Source organism: Manis pentadactyla, chromosome 8 (assembly GCF_030020395.1).
Source record: "Manis pentadactyla isolate mManPen7 chromosome 8, mManPen7.hap1, whole genome shotgun sequence".
Taxonomy (NCBI): Eukaryota; Metazoa; Chordata; class Mammalia; order Pholidota; family Manidae; genus Manis; species Manis pentadactyla.
In genome coordinates, this window is record NC_080026.1 from 89,784,290 (window position 1) to 89,811,317 (window position 27,028).

Genomic DNA, 27,028 nt, shown 5'->3' on the forward strand with positions numbered 1-27,028 from the left:
TGGGTACCATTATGAAGTCATAGATTACTATATATGATGTATTTCCAATTATTTCAGTAATTGTTTCTTTCTGCTAACAAGTGAAAGTGCCTTCAAGCTGTCCTTCTGACATGACCTTAGCAGTCTTTGTTTTTTTCTAACACAAAATTCCCTAGGCTATCCATATATATATTTTTGTCCCAGATGAGATCATACTCTTCTCTAAGAAGGCCTGGTTATAGAGTCTACAACAATCAAGGGATATTCATTGTTTCTGTATTGTACATGGTTAATACTTCTAGAACCTCAGTGGTCATGGTGAAAAACAGAAGTATTTTGAGAAGGAGAAAAATAGGAGTTCATACTGATCCTTGTGATTCAAAGTAAAGATGATGTTTTAATATAATTCCTACTGTTTTATAACTTTTCTCTTAAGGTGAAAATCAGTTTCTAATGACAGCAAAATAAGTACTTCTTTGCTTTATCTCACTCTGCATGCTCTACACTTAAAATACTACTATCAATTTTACTAACAAGAAGTCTACAGAATGAATTTTAATATTTCTTTGTGAGTACAACTTATTCTTAGGCTATTTCCCACTAGCGATAAATAACAAAAAGTGTATTTTAAAATGACTTAAAAGAAATTTTTCTGTAATTGTGCTATTAGTTATGTTTTTCAGTTTTTAAGAACTGCTTAAAAATTCATATATAAATTTGCTTTTTAATTATGTATAAAAGTTTCTAGGTTCCAAAATCAAAATTGTAAGGCAAGGTATATTTGATCTAGCTATTAATTTTTTATAAGTATAAACAACATGAAATTTGTTCACATTTTACCCCTTCTTACACAACAGGCAACTATTTTTATACATTCCATTTTTTTCCTTAACATCATATTCCAAAGATTATTTCACAGCATAATACAGAGATCTTTCTCATTCTGTTTTACAGGTAATGTGCATGGAGTTACCACAGTTTATTCAACTGGACTACTACTGATGAAATTTTTATTTCTTCCATTCTTTTGCTATTAAAATAAATGCCTTAGTGCATTAATTTCATATCTTTGAGATAGATTCATATAAGTGGGATTACTAAGTTAAAAGGCAAATGTATATGTGATTTATAATAAATTTGTAAACCTACTTGAAAAAATTTGGCATCCTCATTGTGTTGTCTTCACATCCATTAACTTAAATGTCTTTCCATTTATTCTGTCTTTAAAAGTCTGTTTAAATATTTTCCTAATGTTGTTTTCCAAATGTAGTTTTGTACAAGGAAACTACTTCATAAAACAATCTGAATTAATTTAAGAAATTCTTCCAGATAAGCAAAAGATACACGGATATGGAACTATAACTTAAATCAGGAGAAAATAAAATATTGTACTTTTGGAATATTTAAAATACCTGAATTTGTTAAAAATTAATATACATAAAAAATTAATATACATAATATACATGAACAAATATCACCAGCTACGGAATTGAGATAGGAATATGTAAGATTAGCATTGAAAAAACCCTCAAATCATACAAATAGTTACACATCCTGGGAAAGTAAGATGAGTGGTCATTTGAAAGGCTGAACTTGAAAAGCATTAATATTCAAATTAATGACTGAGTCTTTATACCACAAAGTAAACCTTAAGGAATGACACTATCAAAATGTTTTACTATTATCTCAACACAGCCTTATTTCTAAATATCCCTGACTAAAAAGAATGATTAAAACATTCATAACTTGCCAACGTGATTTAATAGACTTTAATGATTAAATTTATAATTTGAATGATAAAAATCAGTAAAATATGGCAATAAAATCAGCAGATATATTAAAATTTCTTTACTAAAAGATAAATAATATACATTTTTTAATTAACTTTTATAATTGGTCACTATATTTTTAAAAGGACCTTGAGTACACTATTTGACAGATTGAGAATGACTGTTATATTCCTAAAATTCCCAGTCTGGGAATAAGTATGCAGAATTTTATAAAGTCTGATTACAAGTTAATTTTTTCTTGCCAATTTTATCTACTATGCAGGATGAAGAAAAATAAGCAAAAACATCAACTTTTAATTTAGCCAATGAAAACTTGTTTCTTTATGTTAACATGACTATAATAAATAATACTCCTGGCAAAAGTGAACGTTTTAACTTTCATTTTACTTCTAAATCACTAGAGAACTATGTAGTACTGATACTAAACTGACACACACACAAGAAATTGAAAAGTCAAAGTTAAAGACATTAACAAGATTGTGATGAAAGCTCATTATAAATGTTTGTATAATACTTGACCTATAGATAACTGAGGGATTCATTCTCTTCTATTACTTGTTATACTATATTTATAGGTCAAATGGGAGCTAAATTAAAACTAGGCAGAGTTTTGAGATATAAACAGGATTGATACACACAGCATGGCAAGACTGACAAACCAAAAGGCAATTTTTTCATTTAAAATATTATTTAAGCAGTATTTCACATGAAGCCAGAAACTAAACAATATTGTTATCATCACATATAACATCACAATTCACATTTCATAACAAAACTAAACTGAAAATTAAATGGTTTTTTGAGAATAATCTAAGTCGTCTTTTTTCCAAGATGAATTATTTTTTAGACATCAATAACACTGAGGTTTTAATATAAATATCATGAAAACATTCATTAATTATGAAATAACCACCATGAGTAATAATAAAGATATTTTATAGGAATACAATACCTTGGTTAGTGCAGCAGTGTGATCTTCTCCACAACAAATATAAACTATTTTCTGAGTTCTTAATGACTTTAGTAAATTAGGAACATACCTATCTGAAAAGTCCAAGAAGAGACGTTAACAGTATTTTTTAAATTAAAACTCTTCTAAAATGTGTTTCCTCTACAGCCTCCCAAGCTCAGTGAACAGTGATAACTAAATAATTTTAACCATGATTCAATTATTTTGTAGTACAAGCCTACTAAATTGGGTTCCCTGGCCTGTCCACTCATCTATCCATGCTACTGTGATAAAGGAGGGATTTAAAAAGAGTTAAGTTGTAAACTGCCTAAACACCAATCGGAAATTCCTTGATTGCTGAGTTCTGTGCAGAGTTATTCAACTACTTCTAATATTCAGTTGTATATTCACCTCAGGATAATTATGCTCACAGGATCTTACTTAAAAGTTTTAAAATTATACTAAGAGATATAAGGTCCTAATCTAATGTATTTTTCTTATGTAAAACAAATATTTTTAAATTCTTTCTGGGAGTATTATTTGCTTATCATTAACAGCTCACTTCTGTCCACTGAAATAATTGTAATTATGTTGAACTTTATGAAAGCAGTTTTTTTATTTCAAATACTGGAATTCAACCTAATATAGTTATGAAAAATTAGTTCCAACATCCCAACTTGTTTCAAGCAGTCTTAATTTTTTAAAATTCAAACTGTTTATTTTGAAGATGCTAGCATCAGTGTTAGAAGTGAAGCCCAAACTAACGATTAATGACTCAGATTATTTACATATTTTCTTGAAAAACTCAAATAGACCAACCCTTCACATTAGTTCCCAGAACAATCTTTCCATCAATGGTGGCCCATAATGTGGTTACCAATTTGAAGTAATGTTATTCAACTTTCTTCTAATGAACACCCAACAACAAACATTTTTGTCCAGATATACTTTCTATAGTTTATTTTATGATAAGATGGTATTTTTGGCCTTCCCACCATCCTTTAAAATTATCAAATGGAATTTTTAAATAAATCTCTCATCCCAACTTCCATATCATTAAAGACTTGAGTATATTTCCCTCTGACATTAAGAATCACAGACCATCTCCTTTTAAAACTATACTCATCTATGAATAATGCGAACCTACCATTTTCATCATTAAGACCTAGTTGACCAAATTTGTTGCGTCCCCATCCAAAGATAGCTCCAGAAAGGGTGAGGACAAAACTATGGGCTCCTCCCGCTGCAACTTGCATGAAAGGGATTCCAAGCAAAGACTTAATCAGCTGTGGTGAAGCTTGCTTTTTACAGTCAATGCCTAAACCCAATTGGCCATATTTATTCTGTCCCCAACAGAAGACTTCACTTGCTGTAAAACAAAAATCATGAAATTAACTGTTTTTCTCATACACAGAAAATTTCATCTGAAGATCAGTTATTTTGGGACATTCTTCCTCTCATCAGATGGAAATACACATTCCTCTTTATTAAATTTATTACTTATATGAAAACATAATACTACCTAGAATAATCTGTTATTAGTACATTTTAAGTTTGACTGATTTTGATGAATGGGTAAGTCACATAACTGTGAGTAATCTCATTCCCTTATGCTCCTTAAGAAAGGACTGTCTTTCTTTTAATATTCTTCTATGATTTCTCCCAAGAGGCACTCATGCAAGCTTAAGACTTTCGTTACCAATGAAATGCTAATCACATTCAAGATTTTATCACTAGCCCACACCTTTTTTCTGAGCAATAAACCCATATATCCAATTGTTTACATGACAGCTACACTTGGATGACTCCCACCCAATCTCCCATAACTGGACCTCTTCCCAGTGTTCCCCACCTCAGTAAATAACATCATGACTGACTCAGTAGCACAAATCATAAACACAGGGAGTCATCCTTAATACTCGTCTCCTCGCTTACTTTATACACAGACTGGTATCAATCTTTCATCTATCATCACACTACTTAAGTCATCTTCTAATTTATTTTTATTAAATAAATAGCATTAAACACCCAACACACTAATAACTGATTTTTTTAAATTAATGCTATAAAAAAATTACACACTTAAATAAAGTTCCCTTCAAAATTAGATTTCCATTTCCTCTCCCAAGCAACAACCACTCTTACTAGATACAGATTATGTACGTTCAAAAACATTCTATGCATATACTAGCAGACATTTGTATACATATACAGAAATACTATAAAAATGCAGATTTGATAATGACGCTCACCTGAAAAAAATGTCAGCGCCATCTCATTGCTCTTGGGATAAATGCTTTCAACAAGGCCTATAAGGCTTTGTATGTTTCACTTATGTTTCCAAGATCACTTCCTGTCAGTCTCTTCCCTCACTATATTGTAGCCATACTCACCCTCCTTTATATTCTCCAATGCCCATTTCTCACATACTTGCTATTCCTCTGCCTAAACCCTCCCCTCATCTTTGTTCACTTCTACTCTCTCCCAACAGGAAGCCTTCCCTGACCTCCCACATTAAGTTCAGCCCCCTATTATATGTTCTAAATATCCTAAGCTTTTTTCTTTACAGTCCTTTTTATCTATATTCTGTACAGCTGTAGCCTCATCCTTTATTCACAGTGTGTGTCTCATTAGACATTTAATTAATTTGAAATATAATAATAGTAATAATAAAGCCACTGGAACTTATTTTTTAAATTGGTAAAAAACAAACTAATCCCTGTTATAATCCTTGGCTGGCATATGAAGTTAAATGAATAAGAAAGGAAGGCAACAAGCTAATAGGATGCTTAGCTTTCTTCTGTTTTTATTCATAAGATGATTACATGTGAGATCAAATGAGACTGGGCAAGTTATAACATTCCCCAGCTATGTAGGAATAGTGTTTAGCACACTGAAAAACAGACACAAAAGTCAGTTTCATTTCTATATACTAGCAATAAACAACTTGAAAATGACAGCATTCACAGTAACAAAAAAACCAAGTATCTAGGGAAAAAATATAACAAAAGGTAAATAAGACCTCTCTAGAGAAAACAACAAAATACTATTGAAAAAAACTAAAAGATTAAAATAAATGGAGGGATAGAGCATATTCAAGAACTGAACAACTCAATATTTAATAGTTTCCGTAAACTGATTTACAAACAATGCAATCTTAATCAAAATCCCAGCAGTTTCTCTGCATGTCAGTGAAAACTAACAAGCTAATTTTAAAATGTATATGGAAATGAAAAGGATCAAGAAGAACCAGGACAATCTTGAATAAGAACAAAATTAGAGAACTTCCAGCTCATTTAAAGCATCAAGTAATAGAACTGAAAAAAGGAAAACAAAATAAAAACAATGCTTACCTTTAGAAAGTGCAAGTGAATGATAGTAACCACACGCAACCTGTACTATTTGGATATCTGACAAACTTTTAATATTTCTATAAAATAAGAAAAGAGATGGATCAGTTAATTCTAGTTAATAAATGGATCCTGAATGCTATTTACCACCTACTATGTGCAAGTAGTTTTCTACCAACCCAGCAGTTCATGCTATTTTATCAAAAGCACCCATTTTGCCAAAAATGTATGCTAAAATCAGTAAACAAAACCTTGATTTGAAAAAAATAAAGAGGTGTGATGAGAAAATACATTGAAGACAACATTTAAGTAAAATAAACTATGCTCACACTTAAGTACTTCTTAGAGTGCTTTTATAATTCAGATGTTTTATTATCAAAAACTTATTTTAAATCTTTCAAGTATGAAACTTGGTAATATTTGTATTGTATCCTAATTTGTATAATATTGCTGTTTGACCTAGTTTAATATATGTTCTCCTCTACCAGATTCCCCAAGAACCAGTAGGGATTCCTAACGTGCTAAAACTGAGTCATAAACTATGAAACCTATTCCTTTTAGGCTATCCTTTTGCTTTACATTAAAACCAGTAATATTCAATTTAATTTTTTAATAGGGAAATTTGATCAATTCATTTATTATGGTCACTGATGTGTTCAGTTGCATTTCTGCCATCTTGTGTTTTTTTCCTTATATATATATAGTTTCTTACCCCACACGCACACCCATTTTTTAATTTTCCTCAACTGCAATAATAATTCTAAAGACTAATTATTGTAACATTACAAAAAAATCAAGTAACTTTGTGCATCAACCATCCCAGGTTTTTCTTAAGTAGTTCCCCTTTACCTTGTCAGTCTACTGTTTCTCCTGATTGTTTTCAAAGGAACAAAGGGGAGGAGGAAACATCACGTTTCTTATTTCCCTTTACCTGCCACTGCCACCTGACTTGATTCTGCCATATGAGAGTCCAGAGCAAGTTCTGACCAGAGTGTTGATACCCATGATTTTTGGAAGGCAGCTTCAGCATATCAAATTTTGAGCAGGAAAAAGGATAGTTACTCTAATTCCATATTGTATTAACAATATTTTTATTTAGTGGATTTATGTTCTTAACTACAAAATCTGAGAGCTTTACTGTTATAATTTAACAGAATCCAACAAGTTACCAGGATCCAATCAATGCACCTGCAGATTTTCAAATGTAGCAAAATGCCATTTTTCTGCAATTAGCAAAATCAAACACTGGCAATGTAAAACTAGGAATAAAAATTACATGGATATGTACAACTGTGCTGAAGTTACTAAACATTTACTGTTACTGCTTATGCATACTAGGCACATCATACATTGACTAGTGCCCTATATTAAATATTTTTAAAAACCACTGTTTCAGGTATCAAAATACAATTTGCAAGACTAAGACCAAATGGCATAAGAATACCAGATTCTCAAAGCACCCTACAGTTTTTGCTCTCACAGCATGTATCACTATTAATTACTGATGCACTTATTAATTTAATTATTCTTAGTATATTCTGCTGAACAATAAGGTAGACTATGGGTCTCATACCCATGGAATTCCTAGTACCTACCATAGTGCCTGGCAAAAAGTACATAATAAATACACTGTTAAAGGATAAGTGAATTTGTAATGTCTTTGAGGCTTTAGTATTAAACTATGATAAAGCCTGCCCCTAAATTTGCATATCAATTTAAACTCAGTGACTCTCATTTCTGAAATAATAAGGCTTGGAATATAACATAAATGCTAATTTCTTTAGCCATGTCTACTACAAAGATAAGGAAAGAAATTCTTCTGTGTCATTACTGTTTTAAAGAATAAAAACAAAACTCCTTTCATCAAGATTAATTGGTGGGGGAGATTTCTTTAGCTTTCAGGAATAAAATGAAGAAAAACACTGTGAATGGTAAAACTCAATTTACCAATAGTTTCCCATGTTCCACTTTTCTAAAGAGGTAACAAATTAGAAAAGTCTTAATGAAATAGAATTTCACAGGATTCAGTAAAACAAACCCCTTTTTAAGTAAAAAGATAATGAATATGTTTATTGGTTTTCAGGTTTTTTAAAGGACTCAAGTACAGTTAACAGGGAAGCAAAATAAGTCATAATTTACATATACAAATGTATATATATATATATATATATATATATATAAAAAATATATATATAAATATACAGAAACACACATACATAACACACTTCAAGATTCCTAATTAAACAGAACTATGAAAGGAAACACAGAATCCAGATGTCTAGGGTAAACATTTTTTAATTTCTTATAAATTTAAAATAACTCTCTAAAGTTTAGACTATATCAAACATTTTAAATGGCTATGACATCACTAAAATGATTCATCATAAAGAACACAATCATTTCTTTACTGAATTTTGAGAGATGTTTGAAATTTTTAAGAAAACAGTTAATAAACTTGGAAATAAGGCTTATATTCCCCTCCCTTAGGAAATGTGCCAAAACCTATTAATTGATGAGTATGCATACTGTTGTACTGTCATGTTTTTCCAATTTAATGTACAGTGGCAATATAGGCAGAAACCAGACATTTCCAGTTATTTGTGAAGGTAAAATTCCAACTGTTAACAAAAATGAGTGAAAAGTTCATAGTTTACAATTAAAAATTTTGAAGAACTGCTTAAGCATGGAATTTTTTGACAATTCCAAACTCATGAAGGTGTTCATATTAAGTAGCTTTTTATATGTCAACCATACCTCAATAAAGTGGTGTTAAAAATATATTTTGCCAATAAAACAATCAACAACTTTCTATTTCCCAGTTCAGCCACCATTTTCTTAGTGATTTAAGAAAAGTCTTAGCACAACAGCTCCTTTCAGTTTTGAAAAGTTTAAGCTAAACCAATCTAGTCTCAGTCTCTACCATTAAGAAATATTTTTTAATTTTAATCTAAAATGCTCTGAACTTTCCAATTCTAATATTAGGCAGAAATTGTAATACATGTTTAAAACTGAGTGAAATCAAGAAAATAAATTTTTGAGCAAAATGACAAGTCAAGCATGTTTAATCAGTTTCTATAGTCCAGAAATAGCTGTACTCACAAGGATCTTATACCATCTTATCATAATTTTTTACCACATACATCCAAGAAACAGAACTTTAAAAAATAATTTTATTGCCAAGGATTGTTTTTCTAAGGTTTGAATGGAAAAGTATGTATTTGCACTTACATTAAACTAAAAGAAAGTAAAACTAGGCTTAACTTATTTTTAAAGCAAAGGTATAACGTATATCCTACATAAAAAGAGGTAACTAGCTGGAAATGCAGATCTTACATAGACCACTGACTGAATAATTTAAGTTTTTTCCCCAAGAAGTAATGATTTCAAAACAAAACAAAATTTTAAGTAGGAAAAGGTTATCAAACTAGTAAGAGTTTCTAATACAATCTATTATTATTTTTACATTCTTCTTTAATTTTCAAGTGTTGCTTAATTTACATACCCTTATTTACTGGCATAAAAATGGATATTTCTTTTCAAAAATGTACAGCCTTAATTTGAATTTTCACTTTCTGATCACTTTCTGATCACTCTTTTGAAAAGTATAAATGCTAATTTTTAAAAACCTATTTACATATATGTGAGCTTCTTCCTATCTTCTATTCATTTAATTTAAAATATATGTGAAATTTACAAAGAACGTTGGCACTGCTAAGCGTTTAGAAAACACCTTGCATCTAAAAAGTGATTTGGTACTGAAACTTAGAAAAAAAAATCACTGGCTGTCTTTCAAAAAATATATTTCTACTATGTTATATATTGGTTTCATGTGGTTTCAAATCTACTTGTTTATGATAAAAATGAAACTGTTTTAGGGGTAAAGTTGTTTTGATGTAAGAATAAAATAAATTGTGTCAGGATATCATCTCACCTGTTCTCACTAGTAAAAACTTAGTAGCTCAGCTGCTGAGGAGCCCTACTTGGGGCTTATCAATAAAAACATACAAAGAAACAGCTACAGCAAGGGGACATTTTGACTATAAATACCAAGAGTTTGTGAGGACTGTGAGACACTGTTCAGTCTGGGCAAGGTAACTCTGCTGATCTAAATAGTCTCTGAAGAGCTTGGGGTAATTAGTTCCTGACAAGATAAAGGAGACTCTTTTACTGTCAGTGGTAAAAACTGTACCCCAGACCTAGGAGATCCTCTTTTGTCCTCAAACACTGACACTGGGTCATTCCCCCTAGCAATGTGCTCTAGCAACAAGGGACTTATATTTTTGAGCTGCAGCTAGATGTCAGCTCTTGGCTAAGCCCACTTCTCCCAAGTACCAACTCACTCATGTACCAACTCATATAAAGGTACAACTCAACTAAACTTGGACTTTATTTCTTTCATCTCCCCTTACTTGGAACAACAGTATACTTTATCACTGTTTTGGAGTATGTTATTTCTCTATTGGCTCATTAAGAGACATTGTCTTGAATGCCACTGGCATATGAAACTCCTGCAGTGAACCTGTGTTAAATAAACTGACAAAGACAAACTCATTCGCAGCATAATTCACCCCAAAACAAAACATACTGAAATATTAAACTGATCTTTAAGACATGAAAATATCAGCTAAAAACAATATATGTTACAAAAAATCAGATCAGTCCATTAAAAACCAAGAGGGTTGAATAGAAGAAATGCCTTAGTACACAGCAAAAAGTTAATACATATTTTAACAAATAAAAAAAGACAAAGGAACACAAATTTTAAGATCTCTTTCACAGCCATATCCAAGTTCATAAAAGAGTAGAGGCACAAATATGTAAGTTATCAATATTAAATTAACAACAAAATCTGTAAATTTGTATGAAATAAAATGCTACCTAGTACACCTAAAGTAAGTTTAATACATTGGTTTCCTGGAGAGTTGTCTTTTGTTCCTATAACTATTACTAGGAAGAACAAGAGTCTAAAGAGGCACAAATTTGTGTAAGTTTTAAAAGTAAGCAAGAGTTCATATATTATTTATGTACTAAAAGAAATAGGATACTTTAAATCTTTGTATTTTTACCTCAGTAACATTCATGCTCTTATTTTTTAATATTAAAACAATGGCCTTATGTAAATCTGTAGGACTATAACACTGATGAGTCATTGTTTACTTTTCAATTTTGAAATAATTCTATGATGTAATGTTATAATCTCTTCTTGGTTAACATAAACTGTGTCACTACTATGTAAAAAAAAGAAACTGAATTCTTTTTATAGTAAGCATGTGACACTTTTATATTCAATAAAATAAAAAATAAAAAATAAAGATAAACATGCAACCAACAAATATTTTTAAAATATTTCAATAGCTAAGGTACTCAAGATAGAATTCGTAGTTTAAATTGGTCTAAACCACTTAGAAATTTTAGTTAAGAGAAAATTTATAATGAAGTATGTATTCCCCATCCCTTTTTTGCGAAACATAAATAATTTGAACGGAAATATGAAGTGTATAAAAAAATAGCATTCAACCCAAATTAAAAGGCAAGAACCTACCTAGTAAACTCTTAAAGAAAACTCAAAGGGAAGAAATAATTAGGTATCAACTTTTACACGCTCACATTAAGCAGAGTAATTTAGATAACAAATTTATTATGAAAGACAGTTAAAGACCTCTTTTTGGTCACCTTTGTTACCTGGGTACTCTGATACACTCCTCTGATCCTAGCAGGCCAAGTTGTCCATCAGAATCGAGACCCCAAGCATACACCTGGCCCTTGTCATTTAGTGCTAACGTATGAGCTTCTCCACATGAAACAGCTATAATATTTTGGGCATCCAGGGCAACAACCTGCTCTACAGAAATCAAGAAGAGAGACATTACATTCCAGTTTTGAACTCCCAATAACAATAAGACAGTCTTCATCTCATACAAACAAGCTAAGGAAATGCTGAAATAGTGACTAAGTATGACATCGATTATTGTGAAAAATCTAACAAATATATCCCATACAAAATTTTCATTGTGATAAATACAGATATATATCATAAGGTATAATCAGCTCAGAAGTGACTTGAACATTTTTGGGAAGAAGTTAAGGAGTCATAAAAAATTATCTCAGAAAGTGCTCTTCATTCAAAGCCATTATCAATAAATGAGAGGAGTTCAGCTGAAAAGGGAATCATTTAAGTAACCTGGGTTATTTTTTAATAGTAAAATCATAATTGACACATACATTACCATACAGATACTATTATGGAGTAATCCCAAAGTTAACTTTTAAAAAAGGCTGAATTGGCAATTTCTGATAGGATACAAATTCTTTACAGATTTTGTAAATAAAGCATCTACCAGATATGCTATGGTAAGAACTTGAAAGGTGACCATAATGAATAGGTTTCAGTTTATGGACTGCCATTTTAACATCAAAGATATAAAAATTCCCTATGTGGTTAAAATGTGCTTAACTTTTAAATCAGAAATTAACTTGAAATATTGCCCCTTCATTCCACTGTCGGCAGCCACTGACAAATGAGGAGAGAAAGTGATTGTTTCCTTAGTCTCCTTAATGTTCAATGTCTATCAGTTTTTTTACTAGTATCAATTCTACAAGCTTTTTTGAAGGCACCATTTAAAATTAACTTTTCTTAGGGTTAATAAGAAAGCTATAATTTATATCATCAATAAACTGAAAGCCTCATGTTGAAGAGTTATTAAAACTGAATCAGTTGGTTTCTTCAGAAGCACATTTTAGCTCAATGTACAAATGCAGCTGTTCAATAAATGAAACATGTATCAAGAAGGTTTAAATCCCTAAATACGAGAAATCCAAATTGTATCTGGACCATATCCTGTATTTTGGAGTGGGAGGTTAGCCCCAGAGAGCCTCTAGGAATCTGTACAACTCTAATCATATGTTATTTTAAGTACTTACCTTAAAGTACCATAAATTAGTAACTTGTGAAGCTGGTAAACAGTACATGGAAGGTCATTCTACTAATCTCTCACTTTCTGCATGTATTTTATATATATATGTTTTTATAGAATTATATTGTAGAAACATACAAAAACAAAAAAAGAAGATATAACACACTGTTCCCCCCAAAAAATAAGTAAAAGCACTTAGACGTCATCATTTGTTTACATTAAAACACTTCCATAAATCTTAATTATGAAGAAGTAAAATACATACAAGACTCATTATCTCTCAGAGGCCTCAGAAATAAACTAAAGTCTCTCCAAGACAATCCTCAAAGGAAATACCATAAAGAGCAGAACATGACAGGATGAACAGAGAGATGAGTAAGACTGGTTGGTTCAACAATAACAAATAAAGGAGTATTTAAACAGATAGCAATGGCCTGAAATTAAAGGTACAAAAAAATCTAAGAAACAAAATAGAAACAATCATTCATAGCAAACACTAATATTTACTGCTTACCTCTTGTGCTCAAGTCTACAGAAAGACAAGTGAGATAACAATTGTGATCAAATGCTAAGGTAAAAATATACAAAAGGTACCTTAGAAACATGAAATACTTATTGAAGTATACATAAAAGATACTACAAAAAACGTTGAGCAACACTTCAGCTAAATCCTGAGCTGAGGAAAGAGGAAGAGATTCCATATACTCATTTAAGAAAATTCAAATTACTTATTATAGCAAACAAACTAAAAGCAAAGTGAAAAGACTGATAAGAAAAACAGGGGGGAAAGGTTACATCTTAAAGAAATAATCTCCCCAATTTTTAAAGACTTACTAGGAAAAAAAAAGACCAGTAATTTAGTGAAAAATGGGCAAAACTGAGAACTGATAATTCTGAGAAAAAGCAGATATGGCCCTTAATCATATGAAAAGATGCTCAAATTCATTGATGAGAAAAACGTAAATTCAAACTATACGGAAGAGCCACTAATATGTTCACTGAGAAAATTCATAAAGCCATACACACGTGTAATTTGTATACTTCTCTATATGGGTTAACCTTCAAGTAAAAAAGGTCACATTACCAAAAGAATGACAAACACAGCCACAGAATGGGAAAAAATACTTGCAAAAGAAATATCAAATAAAGGACTGTTATCTAAAAATATACAAAAACTTAAAACTCAAGAAGAAAATGAAAACCCAATTGAAAAAAAACAGGCAAAAGATCTGGCACCAAGGAAGATATACGATGGCAAGCTATGCATATGAAAGGATGCTCTACATGATATGTCATCAGGGAATGCATGCAAAAATGGTACAGTCACTTCAAAAGACAGTTTGGCAGTTTCTTACAAAACTAAACAAACTCTTATCATTCGATCTAGCAACTGTGCTCTTTGGTATTACCTTAAGGAGTCGAAAGTTACGTCCACACAAAAACTTGCACATGGATATAAACCCACGCATATATGATAAATTAATATATGATAAAGGAGCCATGAACATACAATAGCTAACAGGCACATGAAAAGATGCTCCACATCTCTAATCATCAGGGAAATGCAAATCAAAACCACAATCAGATATCACCTCACTCCAGTTAGAATGCCACTATCCAAAAGACAAGAAATAATGAGTCTCAGTGAGGATGCAGAGAAATGGGAACTCTCCTACACTGCTGGTGGGAACATAAATTGGTACAAAGCAGTATGAAGGTTCCTTAAAAAACTAAAAAGAGAAACACCATTCAACTCAATTAATTCCCCTTCTAGGAATTCAACCAAAGAAAACAAAATCCCAGATTCAAAAAGATACATGCACCCCTATATTTATCACTGCATTATTTACAATAGCCAAGATACGGAAACAATGTAAGTGTCCATCAATAGATGAATGGATAAAGATGATGTGTTACATATACACAATGGAGTATTATTCAGCCATAAAAAAAGAAAAAGAAATCCTGCCATTTGCAACAACATGGACGGATCTAGAGCATATCATGCTCAGTGAAATAAGCGAGATGAAGAAAGACAAATAACCTATCATTTCACTTATTTGTGGAATATAAAACAAAGCAAAATAGAATGAATAAAAACAACAGTAGACTCAGACACACTGAGAAGTGACTAGTGGTTACCATGGGGGACGGGTTGAGGTGGGTGGATAAGGAGGGTGAGGGGGATAAAAAGGCACAAAGATTCTCAATCATAAAATATATATATTATAACATAAAAGTATACTGTTGCCATGGGGATAGTAGTAGAGCATGGAGAATATAGTCAACAATTCTGTAAAATCTTTCTCTGTTGTCAGACAGTAACCACATTAGTAGGGATAAGGATTAATAATATAGATAACTGTTGAAACACTGTGTTAAATATCTGAAATCAATTTAAGATTGTATATTAACAATACTTCAATTAAAAAAAAAACTGCACATGGGTATTGAGGCACCTTTACTGACAACTGCCAAAACGTGAAAGCAACCAAAATGAATAAACTATGGTGGCATCCAGATGACGGAATACTATTCAACACTAAAAAGAAATGAATTATCAACCCTTGAAGCTGATTCCAACAATGACATTCTGGAAAAGGCAAAACTTAAGAAATAGTAAAAAGATTAGTGGTTACTAGGATCAGGGGAAAGAAAGAGATGAACAGGCAGAGGACAGAGGACTTTACGAGCATAATACTATTTTTTTTGGTATCATTAATGTACAATTACATGAGCAACATTAGGGATACTAGACTCCCCCTATTATCAACTCCCCACCACATACCCCACTACAGTCACCGTCCATCAGCGTGGCTAAGATGCTATAGAATCACTACTTGTCTCCTCTGTATTATACTGCCTTCCCCGTGTCCCCCACCACCACATTATGTGTGCTAATCGTAATGCCCCTTTTCCCCTTATCCCTCCCTTCGCACCCATCCTCCCCAGTCCCTTTCCCTTTGGTAACTCTTAGTCCATTCTTGGGTTCTGTGAGCCTGCTTCTGTTTTGTTCCTTCAGTTTTTTTCTTTGTTCTTATACTCCACAGATGAGTGAAATCATTTGATACTTTTCTTTCTCTGCCTGGCTTATTTCACTGAGCATAATACCCTCTAGCTCCATCCATGTTGTTGCAAATGGTAGGATTTGTTTTCTTCTTATGGCTGAATAATATTCCATTGTGTATATGTACCACCTCTTGTTTATCCATTCATCTACGATGAACACTTAGGTTGCTTCCATTTCTTAGCTATTGTAAATGGTGCTGCAATAAACGTAGGGGGGCATATGTCTTTTTCAAACTGGGCTGCTGCATTCTTAGGGTAAATTCCTAAGACTGGAATTCCTGGGTCAAATGGTATTTCTATTTTTAGTTTTTTAAGGAACCTCCATACTGCTTTCCACAATGGTTGAACTAATTTACATTCACACCAGCAGTGCAGGAGGGTTCCCCTTTCTCTGCAACCTTGCCAACACTTGTTGTTGTTTGTCTTTTGGATGTTGGCCATCCTAACTAGTGTGAGGTGATATCTCCTGTGGTTTTTATTTGCATTTCTCTCATAATTAGCGATGTGGAGCATCTTTTCATGTGCCTGTTGGCCATTTGAATTTCTTCTTTGGAGAAGTTTCTGTCCAGCTCCCCTGCCCATTTTTTAATTGGCTTATTTGCTTTTTGTTCATTGAGGCACGTGAGCTCTTTATATAATTTGGATGTCAACCCCTTATTGGATATGTTATTTATGAATATATTTTCCCATACTGTAGGATATCTTTTTGTTCTACTGATGGTGTCCTTTGCTATACAGAAGCTTTTTAGTTTGATATAGTCCCACTTGTTCATTTTTGCTTTTGTTTCCCTTGCCCAGGGAGATATGTTCATGAAGAAGTTGCTCGTGTTTATGTCGAAGAGAATTTTGCCTATGTTTTTTTCTAAGAGTTTTATGGTTTCATGACTTACATTCAGGTCTTTTCATCCACTTTGAATTTACTTTTCTGTATGGGGTTAGATCAATAATCCAGTTTCATTCTCTTACATGTAGCTGTTCAGTTTTTTGCCAGCACCATCTGTTGAAGAGGCTGTCATTTCCCCATTGTATATCCATGGCTCCTTTACTGTATATTAATTGAGCATGCGTTTGTTATCTGGGCTCTCTAGTCCCTCCCATTGGTCTATGTGTCTGTTCTTGTGCTAGTACCAAACTGTCTTGATTACTGTGGCTTTGTAGTAGAGCTTGAAGTTAGGGAGTATAATTTCCCCTGCTTTATTCTTCCTTCTCAGGATTGCTTTGGCTATTTGGGGTCTATTGTGATTCCATATGATTTTTAGAACTATTTGCTCTAGTTTGTTGAAGAATGCTGTTGGTATTTTGATAGGGATTGCATGAAATCTGTGGATTGCTTTAGGCAGGATGGCCATTTTGACAATATTAATTCTTCCTATCCATGAGCACAGGATGTGTTTCCATTTATTGGTATCTTCTTTAATTTCTCTCATGAGTGTCTTGTAGTTTTCACAGTATAGGTCTTTCACTTCCTTGGTTAGGTTTATTCCTAGGTATTTTATTCTTTTTGATGCAATTGTGAATGGAATTATTTTCCTGATTTCTCTTTCTGCTAGTTCATCATTAGTGTATAGGAATGCAACAGATTTCTGTGTATTAATTTTGTATCCCGCAACTGTGATGAATTCAGATATTAGATCTAGTAGTTTTGGAGTGGATTCTCTAGGGTTTTTTATGTACAGTATCATGTCATCTGCAAACAGGGACAGTTTGATTTCTTCCTTTCCAATCTGGATGCCTTTTATTTCCTTGTGTTGTCTGATTGCCGTAGCTAGGACCTCCAGAACTATATTGAATAAAAGTGGGGAGAGTGGGCATCCTTGACTTGTTGCCGATCTTAAAAGAAAAGCTTTCAGCTTCTTGTTGTTAAGTATAATCTTGGCTGTGGGTGTGTCATATATGGCCTTCATTATGTTGAGGTACTTGCCTTCTATACCCATTTTGTTGAGAGTTTTCATAACAATGGATGTTGAATTTTGTCAAATGCTTTTTCGGCATCTATGGAGATGATCGTGTGGTTTTTTGTTGTTGTTGTTGATGTGGTAGATGATGTTGATGTATTTTTTAATGTTGTACCATTTTGCATCCCTGTGATGAATCCCACTTGATCATGATGGATGACCTTTTTGATGTATTTTTGAATTTGCTTTGCTAATATTTTGTTGAGTGCTTTTGCATCTATGTTTCATCAGGGTTATTGTTCTGTAATTTTCTTTTCTTGTGGTGTGTTTGCCTGGTTTTGGTATTACAGTGATGCTGGCCTCATAGAATGAGTTTGGAATATTCCCTCCTCTTCAACTTTTTGGAAAACTTTAAGGATGACGGGTATTAGGTCTTCACTAAATGTTTGATAAAATTCAGCAGTGAAATCATCTGGTCCAGGAGTTTTGTTCATAGGTAGTTTTTTGATTACCAATTCAATTTCCTTGCTGGTAATCGGTCTATTCAGATTTTCTGTTTCTTCCTGGGTCATCCTTGGAAGGTCGTATTTTTCTAGAAAGTTATCCATTTCTTCTAAGTTATCCAGTTTGTTAACATATAATTTTTCATAGTATTCTCCCATAAGTCTTTGTGTATTTGTGTTGTCTATTGTGATTTTTCCTTTCTCATTTCTGATTGTTTATGTGTGGAGACGCTTTTTTTCTTGATAAGTCTGGCTATGGGTTTACCTATTTTGTTTATTTTCTCGAAGAACAAGCTCCTGCTTTCACTGATTCTATTGTTTTATTCTTCTCTATTTTATTTATTTGTGCTCTAATCTTTATCTATAATACTACTCTACTCAATACCACATCATTATGCATTTGTCAATATCCATAGAATGTACAAAACAAAGAGTGAACACTAACGTAAACTATGTACTTCAAAAGCTAATGATTTGTTAATGTGACTAATGTTGATGAATGTGCTACTGTGGTACAAGCTTTAGATAGTTGGGAAGGTCACAAGTGGGAGGGGATGGGGTACATTGGAACTCTGCACACTTCCTGCTTATTTTTGCCATGAATCTAAAATTACCCCAAAAAATAGAATTTATTAATGTAAAAAAAAAGCTCATTCAAAAACATACATGAAGACAAAATTTTTTACCTGAATAAAAATCCAGCATTTGATAACAATCTGTGGGGGGAAAAGGCACTCCTATATATTGATAGTGTGTGTACAAAGAGAACCACCTTTATGGAGAGGAATGTAGCAATACCTAACAAAACATAAGCATTTACCTTTTGGACCTAGCAGTTCCATTTCCAGGAAACTATCCTACTGATACAACTAACTAGTAAAATGTTGCTAACTACACCACGCCAAAATATTCCACTTTGGCATAGGATTATCTTGAGCTTAAGCCCTTTAAGAAGAACCAGATATAAGAAAAGCTCTCTGCCCTCTATTTATTTGCTTAAAAGGACATAAATTTGTAAAGGTGTCTTTCTCTTTCTACCAGGAAGGAGAGAAGTTAATCATTAGGGACAACTCTAGACCTTTATCCACTCAGAGACAGAACCCGCAGAACCTATATAACAAACTTCGAAACCAGCCCTTATCTTTGGTGGTCAAACCAAAGAGTAAAACTTTTCAATGTATATTCCCATTAGCTTCTCCACATATTTATGTTCCCACAACTTGCCATCCCAACAAGTCGAAGTTCTTTTTGTTTGGTTACTTCTCCAAACTTTGTTATTTTAAGACACTATATGAGCCCATGTTGTATCACCCCTTTAAATGACTCATTACTGAGTTCTCACATGTGTAAGTGCAATACAAGTGTTAAAAAACTTGTTTTTCCTCTTGTTAATCTGACCTTTGTCTATACAGGCCCCAGCTGGAAAACCTAGGAAGGTAGATTACAGATACACACGTGCATATGTGTTTGTGTATGCGTGAATGTGTATTTATATTAACTACTATATATAATAACAAAAGACTAGAAATATTCTAAGCATCCATCAATAAAGGATTCAGTCTATATGTTGGAATACTATGCTCAACAAAAAAAATAATGAGGAAATTTCACATGCTGATATGTTAAGACCTCAAGGCTATATTACCAAAGGAGAAAAAAAAAAGAAAACATGAAATAGTGTACAGGACTTGCTATTTTTTTGTGTAAGGAAGAAGAAAGAATAACATATATTCATACTTGTTTACGTCTACATGAAGTAATTTTGGAAGAATATACAAAAAAACTAATAAACATAGTTACCTACAGGGGATGCAGAGAGAAGAGGAAATAGGGTGGTCAAACCAAAGAGTAAAACTTCTCAATGTATATTTACATTGCTTTTATCTTTGAACCATGTGAATACATTCTCTACTCAAAACAAAAAACAAATATAAACAAATTAAATAGAATATTAGAGAATATTTAAAACAATGTATTAAAACCAATGTTTTCACTTTAAAAGTGACCCAAGCTTTTTAATGTTTTTCTACATACTAAAAACTTAAATTTTGGTACTTTCTGAATTTTAACTCCATCAAATTACTGAGATACCTAATTTGAGAATAGATAACTATTGCAGAAATGCATTATTAAAGAAACAAAACACCTATAAGTCTTAGGAACAGCATTTAATAGACTTCAGAAAACAAATACATAGAACTGATAAATTCTCTGTACAATTTTTAAATTTTTCTAATTTTTTCTAAATGGCTCCTCAAAATGAAAAGCCTCAACCATTTCTCTCAGTATGCTAGAAAGTCAAATCAGTGGTGTATTGTTACTTTAACATGGAGGTCAAATTCTAGTTTAATGTACAAAACAAGATGAACTGAAAAGAGAGTCAATGATAAGGAAGAATGAAGAGGGAATAAATGAATCCAGCAAAACACACTGAATAGAAAGCCTGGCCCAATGATGCCCTTTGTGAGAAAGAAAAGAAAATACAATTCATACCAAGTCCAACAACTAACATTTAATGAGTGTTCATTATGTACCAGGTCCTACGCTAACTCTAAAGTTTTGATCACCAAGCTACATTTGCCTTTCAAGGTCAAGTAGTACAGTTTTAGAAAAGGGAGACATAAGCGGGGACTAAATTCACTCTAATTTAGGGTAAGTATGGATATATAAGGAACAGAATAGAAAACGTTAAGAAAAACTTGCCAAGTAAGCCACTAAAAATAACTGATTCTTTTGATAAGTAGGGGATACAAAAAGATGTTCAAATTACGAACTTATGGTGCTAAATTTGTTAGAAAAGTTTTAAAAACAATATATGATCATTGGGGTCAGTCATAATTCAGAAATAAGGTATTTGTTTAAAAAAATACAAATGCACACAGATATAAAGATGACAAATGTTAACTGTTGATCATTGTGCTATTTTAACTTCTCTTTAAGCTTCAAAATGTTCATATGGAAAGTCTGAAAAATAACACTGTTCATATCAGTATTTAAGGTCACAGTATTTCTCTTAAAGGAATAAAAAAGGAGCATTTAGTTTTGCAAGGCACAAAAAAGGAAAAAAACATAAATGGAAGAGACTGTCTTGGGAAGGAAAAACACATTATTTGAAGACAAGAGCAAAAACAGAAAAGACAAAGGATTAGAGAATTGTAACATAATCCATCTTGTAAATACTGAAAGCAGATATACTCCAAATACTCTCTAACAGGTCTAGATCATTACTTCTGGGTTTTTTTTCACTTGCATTGTTAAAAAATGTGGTATTTTTGAAACTATCTGTTTCAAAAAAATTCATCTATTAAGCACATCATTCTGTTAAGAAAAAGTCTATTTTCTTTGCTCCATAAATGCAAAATAGTCATTTTTAGATTTATAAAAACCACTTAAATGTACAACCTAATAAGTTTTCATTTCTATGGCATCTATTCACCTTTGAATATACATCTGATTTCAACATTTGTTCTCTTACAAACTGCATCAAATAAATTTTGCTGCACAAACCTCATAAAAGAAAGATTACTGCTACACACCCTTTTAGCAATACAGGATAGGTCCAGTTCTTGTTGTAAAATGTTATATGATAAAATGCTTCCTGTTGAATAACTAAGAACACTCTATTTCCTTCGGGACCTTGAGTTTGTGAAAATTCATGCAGAATATCATCTCCAGACTCACTGCTTAATAAGAGCTCACTTATATGAGCAAATTCACCTTATCTTACAGTGGTGCTATTTGTCTAGTAATTATAACATCATCTTCTGATTTGTCTAGTAATTATAACATCATCTTCTGTCAATTTTCTTCTCTGCCATTATGGACAGAAAATGAAAAATTCTGTGTTCTCAACATGGTCAATGAAAACTACAAAAAGAAAAATAAAAGCTGCAAAAATGGTGACTCCAGACTTCTTTTATACCTTCAGGAAAGATGATGCAGAATTCTGCACAACATATTAAAAAAACTGAAGAATTCTAAATATTGATGATACATTTCACTACTGTACTATCTTTCTAGGAAAACTCATCATTATCCCACTTATAATTGTGGTCTTCTTATTTTAGTCTACTTGGGAATACAATTGATTTTCATTATTCACAATAGTTATGTTCTCTTAAGTCACCACAGTACTTATGTAGCAGATACTGAATCACTGCCTCGAGGGAAAATACAGGGTTAATTTCCTAAAAGCTTCTGATTACAACATTTTTGTCAGCTGATCAATAGTAAACTTGTTTTATGTCTGTTTCTTTTTAAAGACATCTTTTTGAAAACATTAATAAACACTGTTGATTCATTAGTACTGAATACACAGCCAACAGCACTATAGCCAACAGCACTGTATAACTCATGCCTCAATATATTTGCTGTAAGGCATACCACAGCCTTCTAAGCACTTCACCACTATGCTCAGGGGCTACTTTAAATGTGAAATCACCAACAAAAAGTACAAAAATGCAAAAATCATGATACTAAAAATACTACAAAAAGAACACCTGTTTACAGTATGAGAGCTGAGACAAGAAAGCAAAGCATTGCTTTGTTGAACCTCAGATGGGAATGTTTACAGTGGGAACTCAAAATTCTGCAGCTCTGCATATGTACATGCCCAGGAATGACCATGAAAACCCTCCTGAGAATCGACTATGACCCAGGTTGATTTAAAACAGTACATATAAACATTTCTTCAATAAAGAATCACAAAATATACAAGATGATCTATTCAGCTCTTTCGCTGACCAATGTTTAAACCTTTGTCATTAATACCAATAGTCATTAATAACAATAAGTTCTGAGAACCTAATAAACCAAGAAAACTAACAATAAAGAATATGCTGTCCTTTGGGTATAAAGACAATACTATACAGATACCATTAGCAATATATTCATAAAACTAGTATCTTTTAAAAGCTGCGTTTTATTCAAAATTAGAAAACAGCTACTTGAATGAAAATATAAACATTATCATGTTACTCTGTATCCTCTTTCATCTACAGATCTCAAAATCTTAAGGAATGAACTGCATTTCCCCAAAATATCTATGTTGAAGTCCTAACACCCAGTATTTCAGAAGGTGACTTTATTTGAAAACAGGGTCAATTGAGGATGTAATTAGTTAAGATGAAGTCATAATGGGAGGACAGTATGCCCCTAATCTGACTTATGTCCTACTAAAAGGGGAAATTTGCTCAACAACAGTCACACAGGGAGAATGCCATGTGAAAGAATGCTAAGATTGTGAGGAAATGACCACAAGCTTGGAGAGAGGTCTAACAGATCCTTCCCTTATAGCATTTAGAAGGAGCCAAGCATGTTGACACCTTGATCTTGGATTTCTAGCCTCAGAACTATGAGATGATACATTTCTATTATTAAAGTGACCCAGTTCGTGGTACTTTGGTATGGCAGACCTAACAAATGAATACACTTAAATATTTCAGTTTCAAAACATTCCTGTTGGAGATTAAAGATGGCAGCATGAGAGATGAGATAGAGAACTCCTCCCAAAACAATATATAATACAAAAATATAGTTAATACAACTGATCCTAAAAGAACAACAGGAAAGAAGGCTGCACCAGAATGCATACACCTGGAGAAAAGAGCAGACCTCACAAAACCAGGTAATGTACCAAAGCCTTGATCTGGCTGGACGCAAGCACTTCCATAATCCCATTTCACCGGTGAGAGGAAGAGAAACGAAGCAGGTACAGGGTGGGAAGCCTAGGACTGCTGAACACCCAGCCCTGGAGATCTGCTTTGGGAGCACAACCTACATTACATGGTGTTCTGGAGATAAGTGCAGTTGGAAAGCTTACACAGGCGGAATACTTGGAGAGCCTGACATTCCAGGCATTTGTGGAAAACAGGGATCCACATCTGGCTGCTCTAGATGGAAAGGCAGGCAGTCTGAGAGACTTCCTAACAGCGAGAAAGCTGCTACAGCAGCAAGGATTGCACACAGCTTGCTGCTCAAGAGAAAGGATAGCTGGACAAAATTATCCAGGAAAACTCTGCTCAGCAGATTAGGAACTTTCAGGAGCTTCAGGGACTCCATTCCCCTGGCTGACTAGGCAGCTCTGAGGCTCCCCACTGTGATATGCAGCCTGCTGCGCCTTCATCCTGGCCTGAGGGCACTGGCTCACAAACGAGCAGTGCCTGCCCTGGCGTCAGGCCAGCCAGAGGGACACACTGCCTACAGCAGCTACAAACGCAAAGCACAGAGGCTTATGCCTGTGTGCTCAGCCCACTGGTTTTCATAGTGGAGACAGGCACTGTAGCCAGGAAGCAGGAAACAGCTCTTTCCTCCCCCTAGGCACCAGTGCTGCTCCTCTGCAACCCCCGACATCACTCCATGGTCTGAACAGCTCCAGAGACTAGAGCTTCTGCGCACTAGAGGGTGCCACACAGAAATATGAAACGTCAAAGGAACCTGGTGTTCAGATCAAAATCTCACACACACCACAAAAAGGCCCAAGTGAAACTGAACTCACCAATCTTCCTAAAAAAGAGTTCAAACAAAAACCATAAACATGCTCATGGAGGTACAGAAAAATATTCAAAAACTCAGGGACAAATTTAGAATGGAGATTCAATCATTAAGAAATTCCATACCTGAAATCAAACATACAATGGAGGGATTCAAAAGCAGATTAGATGTAGTAGGAAATAGTAAATGGAACAGAAATTAGAGAAGAGGAATACAAAGAAGCTGAGGCACAGAAGGAAAAAAAGATCTCTAGGAATGAAAGAATACTGAGACAACTGTGTGACCAATTCAAACGTAACAATATTCGCAATATAGGGGTACCAGAAGAAGAAAAGAGAAAGAAAGGGATAGAAAGTGTCTTTGGGGAAGTAATTCCTGAAAACTTTCCCAAGCTGGGGAAGGAGATGGTCTCTCAGGCCATGGAGGTGCACAGATTTCCAAACACAAGGGACCAAAGGAAGAGAACACCAAGACAGATTATAATTAAAATGGCAAAGATCAAACATAAGGACAGACTTTCTTAAGCAGGTGGAGAGAGAAAAAAGATCACATACCAAGGAAAACCCATCAGGCCATCAGCAGACTTCTCAACAGAAACCTTACAGTCCAGAAGGGAGTGGCATGACATATTTAATGCAATGAAACAGAAGGGACTCGAACCAACAAAACTCTTCCCAGCAAGATTATCCTTTACATTTGAAGGCGGTATTACACAATTTCCAGATAAGCAAAAGCTGAGAGAATTTACCTCCCACAAACCACCTCTACAGTGTATTCTAGAGGGACTGCTATAGATGAAAGTATTCCTAAGGCTAAAGAGCTGTAAATAGAGTAAATAAAACCACAGTAAAGAAAGTAGAACTAATTACTAAGCAGATGCAAAATCAAATCAATTACTCACAAAGTCATTCAAGGGATAGGCGAAGATTACAGAATATGATACCTAATATGTAAGGAATGGAGGAGGAAGGAAAAGGAGGAAAAAAAAAAAAGAACCTTCAGATTGTGTTTGTAATAGCATATTAAGTGAGTTAAATTAGACTGTTAGATAGTAACGGAATTACCTTTGAATCTTTGGTAACCATGAATCTAAAGCCAGCAATGGCAATAAGTACATACATACTGATACTCACCCTAAATGTAAATGGTCTGAATGCAGCAATCAAAAGACATACAGTCACTGAATGGATAAAAAAACAAGAACCAAAAATTGGAGCCAAGATGGCGGCGTGAGTAGAGCAGCGGAAATCTCCTCCCAAACCACAAATACCTATGAAAATATAACAAAGACAACTCTTTCTAGAATAAAGACGAGAGGACACAGGACAACATCCAGTCCACATCATCACCTGCAAGAACCCAGTGCCTTGTAAAGGGGGTAAGATACAAGCCCCGGCCCCGCGGGACCCAAGCGCCCCTCCTCCCAGCTCCTGGCTGGAGAAGAGCAGGCAGAGCGGGAGGGAGAGGGAGCCCAGGAATGCTGAACACCCAGCCCCAGCCATCTGGACCAGAGCACAGACACAGTGCGTGCGTGGGGGACCCTGGATATTAGAGAAACAGGGCAGCAAGAACAGTGAGCGGGTACCGGAGGCCTGGCGCCAGAGAACATAAGAAAAGCGAACGGCCATTTTTTTTTTCTGTTTTGTTTTGGCGAGCGCTTTTTGGAAGTCTTAAAGGGATAGGGACCCCAATACTAAGTAAACAGGGCAGCAAGACCGGTGAGCAGATGCCTCAGGCTGGCGCCGGAGAATAATGAAAAACGAGCAGCCATTTTTTATTTTTATTTTTTTATTATTTTAATTTAAAAAATTTTTTTTTTTTTTGTGGTCATTGTTTTGTTTTGGCGGGTGCTTTTTGGAAGTCCTACAGGGGCAGGGCGGGACACTTAATCCAGAGGTAGGGAATCCAGGTATCTCTGGGCACGCTAATCCCCTGGGCTGCAGGGAGCTTGAAGACCCCTTACGGAGATAAAAAGGCTCCAGGCCGCTCCCCCTCCAACGCAACCCCACCATTTTGGAGTAGCTGCCCGAGCCAGGCCACGCCCACAGCAACAGCAGAGATAAACTCCATAGCAGCCGGGCAGGAAA

General features: G+C 33.8%; 1 protein-coding gene across 6 annotated transcripts in view; it reads right to left on the reverse strand.

The window, feature by feature from the left end:
• Positions 1-27,028, reverse strand: part of HERC4 (HECT and RLD domain containing E3 ubiquitin protein ligase 4) — a 134,761-nt gene that overhangs the window by 79,474 nt on the left and 28,259 nt on the right. For all 6 annotated transcript variants that reach the window (XM_036923945.2, XM_036923942.2, XM_036923943.2 and 3 more), the window contains 4 exons: positions 11,751-11,910; positions 6,072-6,148; positions 3,866-4,087; positions 2,722-2,813 (listed from right to left, as the gene is read on the reverse strand). In XM_036923945.2, coding sequence (XP_036779840.1) covers positions 2,722-2,813; positions 3,866-4,087; positions 6,072-6,148; positions 11,751-11,910 — 551 coding nt within the window. The remainder of the gene's footprint in view (positions 1-2,721; positions 2,814-3,865; positions 4,088-6,071; positions 6,149-11,750; positions 11,911-27,028) is intronic.